The 13499-nt window shown below is 40.1% G+C and overlaps 1 protein-coding gene across 1 annotated transcript; it reads left to right on the forward strand.

Annotated features, from left to right (window-relative positions):
• Positions 1–1670: 1670 nt before the first annotated feature.
• Positions 1671–7557, forward strand: LOC137193370 (homeobox protein engrailed-2b-like). Its single transcript, XM_067604619.1, has 2 exons — positions 1671–2508; positions 4903–7557. The coding sequence occupies exons 1-2, from the start codon at positions 2022–2024 to the stop codon at positions 5217–5219; spliced, it is 804 nt and encodes a 267-aa protein (XP_067460720.1). The 5' UTR covers positions 1671–2021; the 3' UTR covers positions 5220–7557.
• The last annotated feature ends 5942 nt before the right edge of the window (positions 7558–13499 follow it).

The raw sequence follows: 13499 nt of genomic DNA on the forward strand, positions 1-13499 counted from the left end.
AAGTGATCATATGGAGGTGCTTAGAAGGTGAGGAAGACCACCTCCCCCCAGTACGGCTGCATAAAATATGAGCAGCATGAGCAACATTATGCATAATGTTTTATCTGCAGCTGACCTGAGGCCACGTTCACCGAGCAGGACCTGAACGGTTGGAAGGTTGATCTAAGCTAAATAAGAAGAAACATCAACCTCAAATTCACTGACAAGACTTTACAGCAATGAACAGTAGACATTACTAACTCTGAGTGTTTTAATGCTTTGAAAGGTTTCTGTTCAGCAGAAATGTTTGTAAAACAGCAGTAAAATCATTTGTAGGCTATGATGAGAATTTGAATGAATGAGAGCCCATGCAACATGCTGCAGCCGTATACACAGACAGGTAAGAGGATGTAGTCAGTGCATACGTGACCTCACCACTAAAGCTACAGTATGAACTCGGCCCTTTATTCTCCATGATGTGTGTGCAGGACTAGAGCCATGCTGTCCCCTCCCTGCTAGCATACACGCATCCAGGAATGACACACTGGTCACACTGACAGAACAGCTGCTGAGTCCAATACGGTTCAATCATTTGGAGACCTAAAACTCTCAGCTGTTGACACAATTCACGTTTTTGACTACTCCGCTATATTTGTGTTGTAACCTGTGCTGCATTCAGGCTCCATATGAAAATGGGTACAGTGCAATTAGAGTTTAAAGCCTGGTGTGAAAACTGAGATATTATTTAGGAAATATAAATGTTACATTTCAGGTGGTGAACGGCTCATCTGAGATGTCAAATAGTTGCTTATGCAGCTAACTTCACTTCTTTTGGTAGAAAATGCTTATTCCCATTTCATTTGAATGCAAAATGAGTCTGATCATCTTCCATGATTTATGAACAGCTCAGCTCATGACTATTTACTGGCAAGAAAACATTTTAACAGCTTAGATATTTAAACATGTCAGTTGAATAAAACTTCTAAACAACTGTACGGACTATTGTCCTGCATGCATTTGTTCATACATACATGAATTATCACTGTAGCCGCCAACGACTTAATGTAGCAATTACGGAAATGACTTTATTCTATAAACTGAATTATATACAGGTTCAGCTCTATTCTAGGTTCTTAAAATAAGTTTGTTGTATTCTGCAGATTTGTGCTGATAATAGCAATTATTTCTAGCCCATAGTGCAACACAAACACTGTAACCACCAAATCAACGAGCCTGTATGTGGTAGGCTATACTATTATAATAACTGTTGACATGTCTTAGGCGAGCCTATATCATAATGTTCATATGCTGATTTTAAGTCATAAGGATTTTTTTATAGGCCCAAGTCTACTATTTACTACCTGGAAGCTGGGTTGGGCATTATCTTCCACTGATAGCCTCCAATTTTAATATGTGCCTTTAAATGGTAAATAATAAGAAATTTCCGTTGTAACTTGAATGCAGCACACAGGAGTGGATTGGATTAATCTGCGCCTCCGGGGAATTCCGGGAACGTCACATGACACAAATTCTCCAGCTGTATTGGTCCGAGGCACGTGTCTGAGAGACCCATAGTACAACGTCACCGCAGCGTCTCGCAGCCAATCAGAAATGAGAACCAAAATCCGTAGTGAAAGTATTTGAGCGGCTTCTATATGAGGGCAGTTTAGTGCTGCTGGAAGCATCGATAATTGTGTGCAGGGATCCGGAAAAATTCAATAGATTCTACATTTTTTTTTTGAATAAATATTTAGAATCTTAAATCCGAGCATCGGGTCCAGCCATGAGGAGCAGGTGAATACCAGAAACTAAAGCATGATTTTTCTTTGTCAAAATCATCAGAGGCGCGTTTTCAGAGCAAAAACAATCTAAACTATTCTGCCAGAAAGGAGTTGAGTTTTTCTCAGTAACTCAGTGGTCAAAAAATAGCCCATAGTGAATCATTGATAAGAAAGTGATCAGGACGCATCAGGAGATTGGAATTACTACTTTGTAGAGGGACACAGAGAAAGAGGTGCTGTGGGTGATCAGGCTCCATCATTATGGAAGAAAATGCTCGCCGAGACCCAGAGCGCGCAGAGGACTCCGGCGAGGAGTCCAACAGGGCCATCCTGCCTCTCCTCCAGCCACCTGGAAACCAGCAGTCCCACAGGATCACCAACTTTTACATCGACAATATTTTAAGACCGGACTTCGGCCGAAAGAGAAAGGATGGGACTTTGACCCGGGAGGGAGGCAACCTGGGACGCAGAGAGGAGCTGACAGGGAGAAGAGCTTCCAAAACTGGCAACCCGCAGCTGGGTGGAGCAGGAGCAGAGGAGGAGGACGACTCTGGAGCATCCGACGACCAGCATCCGGACACTGATGCCAGGAAGGCCGAGCTGATAGACGGTGATGTGGCTGTGAAGGGCCGAGGGGACGGCGGGGACCGCTGCCGCAGCCCCCAGGCCAGCTCGGCCAATTCGGCCAAACAGATGCTGTGGCCGGCCTGGGTTTATTGTACCCGCTACTCAGACCGTCCGTCATCAGGTTGGTGGAAAAAAATGTTTCTCGGCCACTTTTCGGTAAATTGAAAGAAAAAAAGCCTTGTTCAGAGAGAGCGCTTCATTTCAGAGAGAGTGAAAGAAAGGGCTGAAGCCTCCTCTTTATTACAGGCTACAAAGAAAGCAAAAAACACAGATTGCATTATTTCCAAGTTTAAAACTTCTTTAGGCAAATTTGATAGAAAAAAAGTGAAATAACATTTTATTCTCTGAGCTGTGCACCCCCCCCAGTCCTACTTAATAGACATATCACTTGTAACAATTGACAAACCAATTATTGCACCATCAGAAGCACTATTATCTTGATTACTTCATACTTTCAATATTAAACATGATAGTAACATCCTTAGAATACACTCCAACATATTCTACGTCAAACAAATTACTTTAAATGCAAATTAGAAACTAACACGAGCTGCTTTGGATGCAGTTTGATCTGAATTTGGCGTCGAAATAAGGATAAAGTGGACAGGAAGACATGGTGTTGTCGAAAAGTCTTCTGAAAATAAAGCAAGAAATATAAATACGAGTCGAAAGTCAAATAAAAAATATGGAGAAGTGAAGTAAAACCAAGTTTAACGCCATTGTTCCTCACTCTTCTTTGTTAATATTCCATTAGCATATTTTTGACAATGGGAGGGAGTCTAAAAAGTGAGGGCCGTGTGTCCCACTAGAGATGGATTGGATGTTAAATGCAGAACAACACAACTTCAAAGCTTTTTCGCCCGCCAACAAAATATAAAAGCATATTTTTGCCAAAATGTAAACATTAAATCATTTGGTTTGAAGCATTTTGCGCACTTAATCCAGACAACTGTGAAGATTTTCTTTCATCACCGCATCGATCTGTTGTGAAAAATGTTGCTTTATCACAGAGTTGAAAAAATATCAGGTTACTCCAAATAATCAGTGGAGTTTTTTCATCCAGCGTTGTTTATTGGTGCAGTGAGCGCGTGGTGCACTTGGACTTTTCTTTTGTCATGATTTTGAAATGTATTGAACTGTCATATAATGTTGCTAAAAACAACTAGCAGCCAAGTGGAGGAAATGTTGGAGCGATCGATCGAAGAAGCGTTTTGATGAGGTCAGAACTTGGTGAAAACAGTCTGAAATGTTGTTTTTTTGTTCTTGTACGAAACCTTAAAAAAAAAAAGTTTCCATCGTGGTCCAGGCCCTGGTTTATGGAAATGACCACAAAGGGCCTTCACAGAGGTCAAGAGGCTGCAGCTTCCCCCTGCATTACTAAACCTATGAAACTATAACTCCATGTAGATCAGTCAATTATTAAATAATATAAGATTCTAAAAAATGTTAGAATGCGCAAAAAATAGTTTATTGTTGTGAAACTAAACGCAGCCTTCCAGCTAATGGACCTATAACATGTCTGATTTATAGAGGAACTGTTGGATGGCACAGTGGATTTAGGCCTGTTGTATTTTTACACATTACAAAGCTCAAATATATTTTTACCGCCATTCATATTCATTTAGCTTTTGACTTGGTCATGATAAAAACGTCTAAATATTATAACGGAGGGAAAAAAGGGTTATCGCGTCCTTTTTAGGAAATTACTTTTAAAAAATGTAGTTCCTATGGTAACAGAAAGGGAAAGAGGCGCCTAACTCCCCCATCCTCCATCCTATCCTAACCCCACCCCCCATCCGCACCCTCCTCCTCCTCCTCCTCCTCCTCCTCCTCCACCCGTCCTCACTGTTTGTGCTGCAGAGCTGGAGCTGTAGGACATGCAGCCACCATGCAGCCTGCTGGGTTGCTGCTCCATAGTGTTACAGAATACAGAATACTCTCCATTTAGTTTAGTTTTGCATTTGTGGTTGGAATGAAAAGTGTATTATGAGATACTGAATATTTTAAAAAATCGTCAGTATCTCAGAATATCCTGTAAGAATTGACGTGACGTCACACACTCTTTTGAAATATTTAATCATCACAGGTGATCACAAGTGCAACAAAATAGTAAAGTATCATTAAAGAAATGAACAAGTAGACAATTCAACTCTGAATAAGAAAAGTTGCTAAAATGCTTCTATAACAACTAGTAGCTGTGTATTTCTTACCTTGAGCTTGTTTTCTAGCACCGTGGCAGTGGGTCATGTGGTCCAGGCACCACCACGAGCCCCTGAGAGGTCATTGACAAGGTTCAGATGATTTCATTCCTAATGTTTGAGCACGTCTACATGATGGAACAAACATGGGCCTAGTTAGAAACATTTTCTGTTGACTTGACAGAATCATTTGTTATTAACCGTGTCCACGCTTGTAGCTTAAATCTGATTTTAAATCACGACAAAGCTCCAAACTGACCCTAACCGCTGGCTGTGATTTTTTTGTCTCCAACCCGACCCCCACCCCCCCACCCAAGGGCCCAGATCACGTAAACCAAAGAAGGCGCCGACCCCGAGTAAAGATGACAAGCGGCCCCGGACGGCCTTCACCGCGGAGCAGCTCCACCGTTTAAAGACTGAGTTCCAGAACAACCGCTACCTGACGGAGCAGCGGAGGCAGAGCCTGGCCCGGGAACTGGGCCTCAACGAGTCTCAGATCAAAATCTGGTTTCAGAACAAACGGGCCAAAATCAAGAAAGCCTCTGGGAATAAAAACTCTCTGGCGCTGCATCTCATGGCACAGGGACTGTACAACCACTCCACGGCCAAGGACGGCAAGTCGGACAGCGAGTAGAGGAGACACGGGGAGGGGAGGGGATCTGAACCATGCAATAAAATCACTTCAATACCAGCATTCATATTTAAGCTCAACCAGAGACGATATTCTGCTATTTTGTTTGTCTTTTGATGTGAGGAATAAGTGTGTGTGTGTGTGTGTGTGTGTGTGTGTGTGTGTGTGTGTGTACAGGCTACGTGTCCTCAGGGCTGTTAAAACGATGATCCAAGTCAAAGATAGTGCTGCGTTCACGTCACAGGCAGAAGTTGGGAATTTCCATGATGTAGGCTACACCTGTTACAACCCACAACTTCTGTGCATTCTAGAGGTCCAATTCGAAAACAATAGCAGCCTGAATACGGATACTAATAACCTCTTAAAATGTATTGTTCCTATTGCGCCAGTTAGTTATGAGTCTGACAACGTCTGCCAAGTAGGCTTCACTTCCTGTTGGACACTTTTAAGGGTCACCTTCCAAAATTGCTAGTCAAAGATTGGGAAAATAGAAGCCTACAGAATATTTGTCCTGAGCAGGTGAAAACATTTGTTAGCTAGTGTGCTAGCCTACCCCAATATCAGGCTGTACCATTTTCCTTTAGTAGGCTTCGGGCTTTAGGCTAGTTTACGTTTGCTAAAGGCCTAAAACGTGTATTTTAATATGATTAAGACAAAGTTCATACTTAAGGGCTATTTTTTAAAAAAAATGCAACAATGTTAAATGTGATTGTGTGCAACAACATTACTTTTAACGGAGGTGCACGAAAGATAAGATTATCCTAGAAACCCGAGTTGTCTGTCACTGGCATGTTAATTTTCCAGTGAAAAAATAACGAGACTTATGGAACCCAGTTTTGTTCCAGGTCCAGTATGAGAGTCAAAACGAGGCTTTGTAAAATATCAACATGAGTATCTATGTATCCTTGCTGGAGTTCTGCCCTCCAACATCAAATCCAGGCTGATGAATGAATCCTACAGTAAGTGGGATCAGTTCTCCTACACTGATTTAACAGCTAATTTAATAGAAGCGGCGGACAGAAGGTCAACTAAGATGGACCAAGTATAGAGAAAACATGTCTTTGATGTTTTTGGAGGCGGGAAAAAGTGAGTCAAGAACATCCAATCTGAGTTGAGAACGTGACGCGGCGCGAGGACAGCCGTCACGCGCACCGCGGCCCTGTGTGTCCCGTCAGGCGGAACTGTTGTGTCTGATCAACTGTGTGATGATGAAAACTATATGCTGAAATCCAAAGAGTTTTTTTCTGCTGCATTCTGGGAACTGTGAATTGAGAAAATAGCCTTATTTGTGTTCTCTGTGTTTTGTATTTTCTGACTTTATGGGCTATTTTCCGCTCTTTTCTTCTTCTTCGCTCTTCCTTACTGTGTTATGTCGGCGTACTGTAGTGAATATTGACCTGCAGTGTGGAAGTAGCCTATACAGCCTTCTCAGGGTGCCAAACTGAAATTCGGCGCCCCCCAAATTTGGGAATGTAACGACACATTTTATATCTGGAATTAAAGTTCTACTTTAGAAGCTGTCTGGTGAACAGTGTTTAATAATAAAATATATTTTCACATAAGAATTGGCATTGAAACCGCACGCAGCTGAACAAGTCCATTCCATTCTTGATTTGAATTTGCCTCATTTTGGATCAGGCATTAAGATCGAAACTTTGTTTTATTTCTTATTTTCTATTGAGAACTAGGGCACCACTTATTTAGCTGAAACCCCTTTAAACAAGTCACATTCTGCCCCATAAAGCCAGGCTATGATCAGCATGGGACATTCATTTCATTCATCTCTAACCTTCTGCTGATTTTGGCATCGCACCCTCCGGCCAAATCATGGACCTATAGCCTAGTGTAGGTTATACTCATGTACATCCACGAATGTTCAAGGACATAGGCAAAGTTTTATTTGTTTTTTAGCAAAGACCATTTTATTCCTATTTATAATAAAGTGAGCATCTATAGCCATGTGGAGATGGGGCTCTGGAGCGTTTACATAACTTATTTTTCCTGCAATAACTTTACTTTTTTAATGCAACATCTGAAAAGGCCTTTGCTGGGTTTAATTAAAGAGGATCCAAACCAAATCGTGGTCTTACGATGCTGTGAATGTTTTTTTTTTAATTTCTCTACTGTGTTATAGAAAATCAGTTTTCTTGCATTCAATTACAAACCTGGACAAGCTTTTGCCTTAAAAGTGATGTAAATATAACCTAAAAAAAATATTTACAGTGTTATAAAGAAAGAGCAGCTGTTTTCTATATCGCAAATGGGATTTTGACATCAGGATTAAAAAAAATAAATAAATAAATAATGAACTCATTTAGTTATTGTTTTCCTCCCAGCTCAAGTTCTCTTTTTTATATGATCCTATATGTAAATAATTTATATCATAATGGTGTGATGGTAAATAAACGACAACAATGCAAAACTGATGGTTCAGAAGTTTATTTGGTTGTATCACACGAAATAATAAAATAAATTAAAAAAAAAAGCTCAATAAACAAGGAAAAATCCACATGGCTGAAATATTTGGTTTTATATTTTGCTGTGAAGTGGATGTGATGAGTCTGCGGGTGCTTTTATTGAAATATCTTGGCAATGATTAACATAACAATCAGAGGGCTGAGGACGGCAGACACAACACAGAGGACACTTCTAGTCTGCAGCTTCACTTCATCATCAACACCTAAACTTCAACATTAAATACATACACCTGCAGAAAAAAGGCCGCACATCACAAGTCACATAACTCACGGTTTTTCTGCACAGTTCATTGCATTATTTCTGTCCACACAGTGTCTTGTAACGATACGCAGTTATTTTAATTTTCTTAATCAGCTAAAAGTATGAGTGCCCATGACACATAATCATGACAATAATATTGGTTCTTGACCATATTTAAAAAAAAACAAACAAAAAAACTTAATCTAACTTTGGTGCAACTTTTAAGTGCATGGAGCACGCATGGAGTCATTTGATATGAAAATGGGGTCTAACAGAGATTTATAAGACCATATTAAAGAGGAATTACATTTTTGAAACTATCAATTTAGAGCTCCCTCCATGCTCTTGAAATAATAATAATAAATACAAAATAAAAATACAGATTAAAGTAAAATGAGATCCAAAATAAACAGGCAGGAAGTAGAGGTGGAATGTAAGATGGTCAAATTGGGCTGTGCTGAGCAATAATGAGATGTGCAAAAGTGTGTACAAATATATAATCATGCAGATAGTGTACGGATAAATATATGCAGTATGTGGTAAAAGCAAAAACAGTAATAGTAATAAAGTATGCCATACTTAGATTCACAAGTATTTAATTGCTGGTCTTGACAATTTTGGGACCACATTCCAGAAACATTTGAGAAACTTTGTGCTTCATTACTGTTAAGTAGTGAGGTTAATAGTGATCAAATTCCTGGAAGTTTCTCATCCTGATATCAGCACTCTGAATCTCAGAACATCCTGATAGGGAATTGTATGAGCAGTCTGAGCTACATCAGTTGACCTCTTTGCTTTTTGATGAAGAAAAGGCATTCTGATCTTAATGATGACTACAGGGCTGCATCTACAGGATTGATCTTATGTGTAATTCTACCCATAAACATATCACCACTGTACATTCAAACTATATCTCCAAAACATCAATCTATCAGGAAGAAAGATAATCAGCATCATTTAAAGCTAGGTGACTGCTTTTCTATATAATCCAACAGGGTTTAAACCAGCACCTCAACCCAAAGGAGCAGTAATCCTTCAGCTGGTATGAAAACAGAAAAATCACCCAACACCAACAGTTTTAATTGGACATCAACAACATGCAAGCTATAGTAATGTAGGAGGCAGGCGCTCTCTCTGAAAATCAATCAAACTGTGATGGAAGAGATGAGAGTTTGTCTGGTGAATTCTCTCTAATCAGTCCAGCACAATCTGAAACACTCTGGAATATGAACAGAAGCGGTTATTGAGGAATGATCCAAGAATACAAAGGCGTCAGTGAAGTCAGTTCATATGAATGAGTTGACAGCAGTTTGCTCAACAGGACAAGTCTACAGTAAACTTGTACAAATACAAGTTTCTCAAAAAGATTGAACAAAGACAAAGGAGAAGAGTTCTGGTAGAATACTGTAACTACACCTATAACCTTACACATGAACTCCCTGGATGAAGTCATTTGAAAGTTATTATGACTGCCAGACAGTGAACCTGGATTATTTTTTACAACTAAGGTACCAAAACAAGCCAGTACCAAGCAAACTATGTGATCTTTGATAATATGTATGTCATTTACAGGAGGTTATTCAGTCCATTTTTGAATTCACTTTATACATATAAACTGGCTTCTTGTCTTGTGTAAATGACAAAGAATTGCCAAAAATACTGATAGTTTTGTTGTGTTCCACCAACACTTACAGGTGAAATTTGAAAGCTACAAGTCAATTAGTCATTACTTCGATTAGTACCTTCACATTGTTCTGATCAGTTTGTCTATAAGCTTGTGACTCAGTGTAGAAAGATCTGCAACACCACACATTAAACCTCGTATGTTAAAAGATACACAACTTAGGACCGACTCATGAAAAACGAAAAACGCAAACCAACAACACCTCCTCCTCCTCCTCGCAACTGATCCTGCAACCAAAATAACCACCAACGTCACTCTGAAATCTCAGAATTTCACACACTGTCCATTCACTTCTGTTTGCTGTTTACCTGAACATCTGAACGAAGTGGAGGCACAGCTGAGGAAAAGTAAACAGAGAGGAAGAAAGAAGTATGGAGAGCAGAAAGAGATCCATCAATAAAAAGGCAGAGAGTTATCTGTGACTCCTCCATTGGCAGCGGCAGCAGCATTGACCTGGGCTCTGTGAATGGCTGCAGAAGCCCTCATCTGCATTTCCTTTCTTAGCTGGCTTGTATGTGGAAGTAACGCCCAACGGTCGCTGACTTGATGAGCTGAGCTACTCTTGACTTGGGAGAGGAAAGGGGGGAAAAAGCTGCGAGCTGGGTTTCTATGCACAGTCCGGGGCTGTCAGTCCAAGGGTTGTGGGAGGAGGGAAGGGGGAGGTAGAGGAGGGGTGGGAGTGAAATCGCCAGAGAACCTGGAAGAAGGTCAAAATGCTTTGGGTGTCCATGCAAATAGCAGTAGGTGACTACACTACAGCCAAGAATGGTGAGAAATTGACATATTTTTCCTTACTGGTTCCCACTGTGGACATCATGGGATATTCCAAGACTTCCTGGAACTAAATGAGAGGACTTAATGGAGCTAAATTGTTAAATTGATATTTTTTTACATATCAAAATAAGACACTTTTTAAATAACCTTTTCTCAAATTTCTTCCTCTCACAGTACCTGATTCAAAACTTTCTCATTAGTCTCCAAATATCAAAAATGTTCATGTTTAAGCTCTAAGAAGATGGCCTGAATGATCAAACCATCTGAAATGAAACCCAGACTGGCTCCCAATGTGGTCATGATGTAAAAAAATCCAATATTTTGAAACAAACAAAAAAGTTCATTATTGGTATAAAAACATTCTGCTCGGTCTTTCCTGCTCTTTTGCCAAACAATGTGATACTGGATGATTCTGTAAAGCCCTGGATTACAATCAATGACAATGTTTTGTAACGTTCAATGCCAACATTTTAAAAATGATTATTTTCTTCATTATTAATGTATGGCTTCTACGGTATGGTTAAGGGAAAGATTATGGTTATGTTTTTCAAAAAGCAAAAATATATTGCCGGTTTTGCGACTGGATGCAAACTCTGACGGTGCTGCATCCCTATCCACCGCCCCGAACTTAAGGGCTGGATGTGCTCCAAAATGGACGAACACTGCAAATGTGTCACATGGTACATTAGGTATCTGGGCAAATCCGTTGGTGAGGATGGGTTCTAATACCACCTATTCTGTCACCAGTAGCAGTGCAATGGGTCTGCTTGTTGGATTGTTGTTTTCGGAAAATTACAAATCGGAATCGTTGGACACAGCAGCCCTGGTGAGAATGCTGTTCCACAAGCACTGCGTTTGAAGCATACTGGCCCCTACAATTTGTGCTCTACATGCAGTAGAGGGTAGAGAGTATGCAGAAAATAGACACAGTATTTGTATATAGCAGTACACTGAACATTGGCATATAGCATATAGCATACATTGGCATATAGCGGTACACTGAACATTGGCATTGGACTTAAATCGGGATCAGCAGAATCCCCCAGTAAAGAGAATTCCTAGTTACTTGGCTTTGGGTTTCAGTCCAGTTTTCACTAGCTCAGAGATATGGTTTTAATTTGACAGGCTCTCAAAAACATCTAATTTTTCTGGTGTTTTATTAAGCTCTGTGTAGATTTGAATCTGTGTTAAATTAGACTCACCTCACATAGTTTCAGGAATGATACACTTAATATGTGACAGGTCCTGCTATACACTACAGTCAATGTTTCCTTTGTATTTGTTAGAATATTCAGCCTGAGACACAAAAGGAATGAAAGAAGGATGCACTTTTCTTTTTTTTCTGCCATGGCTGGCTGGCCTTTGTACAAAACTGACAGAATCTCAATTCAAGGTCCATTTACCAGCTTTTTTAGAGCTTTCAACTGCATCTCATGGTCTTCATCAGCAAATGACACCGGTGAAGAATGGACCTTGAGTTGAGATTGTTTTGTCTCACATACTATCCCAAGGTCAAGAAAAACTTTAGGGCATCATTTGGAACACTGATGACATTCAACAGAAGTGCAAATTTGTGCTGAAAGTTAAAAACACCACTAATGTCACTACAAATGTCTGAACAAATGCTGCTTAATTCTGTTGATTCCACCAATTAGATCTATTCCAACAAGTTAGAAAGTCTAAAATCCATGTGGCTAAAAAATGACACATGGGAAAAGTGTTTCTTCACTGTCATGGCTATAGAATCATTATAAGTCATTTTACGATGATCAGTCACAAAAACAAAAGCAACAACTCAACATGACAGGATCACAGATCTCTTAACTGCTGGAAATGACAAAAATCTATCAGCATGCACATGTCATGTTGTAAATATTCCAAAGTTGTAAATATACATTTCTCAAAAGATAACAGAGAAAGTAAAAACAAACCCCAAAGACTTGTTTGCCTGTTGAGACACCAGTCATAACATTTCAGCAACAGGTCCTGTTGTTTTATAATTCATTATCATAAAGGCGAAAAACATAAAAAACATCTTATTTATCCAAAGTTCATCCATCCCCTTGTCATAAACTTAACCTCTCCAACAGGCAGAGGCAAAGGGCAGACGAGCAGAGAAAAGAAAAGTACATATCAGTAAAGTATTGATGTCCCCTGTGTCTCCGTCACACAAAAGATGCCCCATCCAGTCCCCCTTCCCCCCACTGAGTAATTTAGCCATAGTTCTCTAAAACGCTTCCTAGTCAAACTTGGAATATGGAATGAAGGGGACGGGGGCTTTGTGGCGGAAATATAATTACGGCTGCTGAAAGCTGGGGAAGGTGGAGAATGGGGGATGACATCAGACCAATTTCACACCCGGGCCTCGGATGGCCAGGCCAAGCCTGGGCCTCGCCGCGCTACGCTGATCAAAGCCTGCTGCAGCCGCCCCAAAAGCCAAAAAAAAAGGGAGACTTAACTATGCTAATCTCCAGGACAAATATATTTTAATCTTGTTAGAATACAAGTTAATGCCGCAGCTCACTGACCAAACTTTATGCTATAAGGATACAAGAATACAAAATCACACTTTGTCTCAAGGAGTTTTTCCTTTCACCAAGTGAATGTTGAGTCTAGTGAGAAACAAGAGTTGAGGAATTATCAAGCAGTCATACCTTTGTTAACATCCTCTCCAGACACAGTAAGTACATAAGTGAGTAATAAAGTCACTGATAGACCTAGCTGTGGTATAGATTCTGTTATTAGCTACAATGATAAACCTGAACTGTGCTCTGCTCTATAATCACTATCCACATTCAGGTTATTTCTTCAAGTATTTCTCAGAAACAGAGCAAAATAAAATCTCATTAGCTGGCTACTCAGTATGATTCAGCACCTCATTTTTTATGTCCAGTAGCAACATTCAGTGTCAACGCAGGACATGGTGTGTCCTTCATGTAGCAAGGCAGAAAGTAAGGGTGTGGAGGTCCGGGTGGTGGGTGGGTGTGTAGACTTCATGCGAAAGAGTGGAGTGTGCGTCCTATTACAGGCCTGCTATCAATATTTGCTTTTTTTCACCATAACCACGATTTTTTCCAACCTCAACCAAAGTGTTTTTGCCATTCAGA

Source organism: Thunnus thynnus, chromosome 12, assembly GCF_963924715.1.
Source record: "Thunnus thynnus chromosome 12, fThuThy2.1, whole genome shotgun sequence".
NCBI lineage: Eukaryota > Metazoa > Chordata > Actinopteri > Scombriformes > Scombridae > Thunnus > Thunnus thynnus.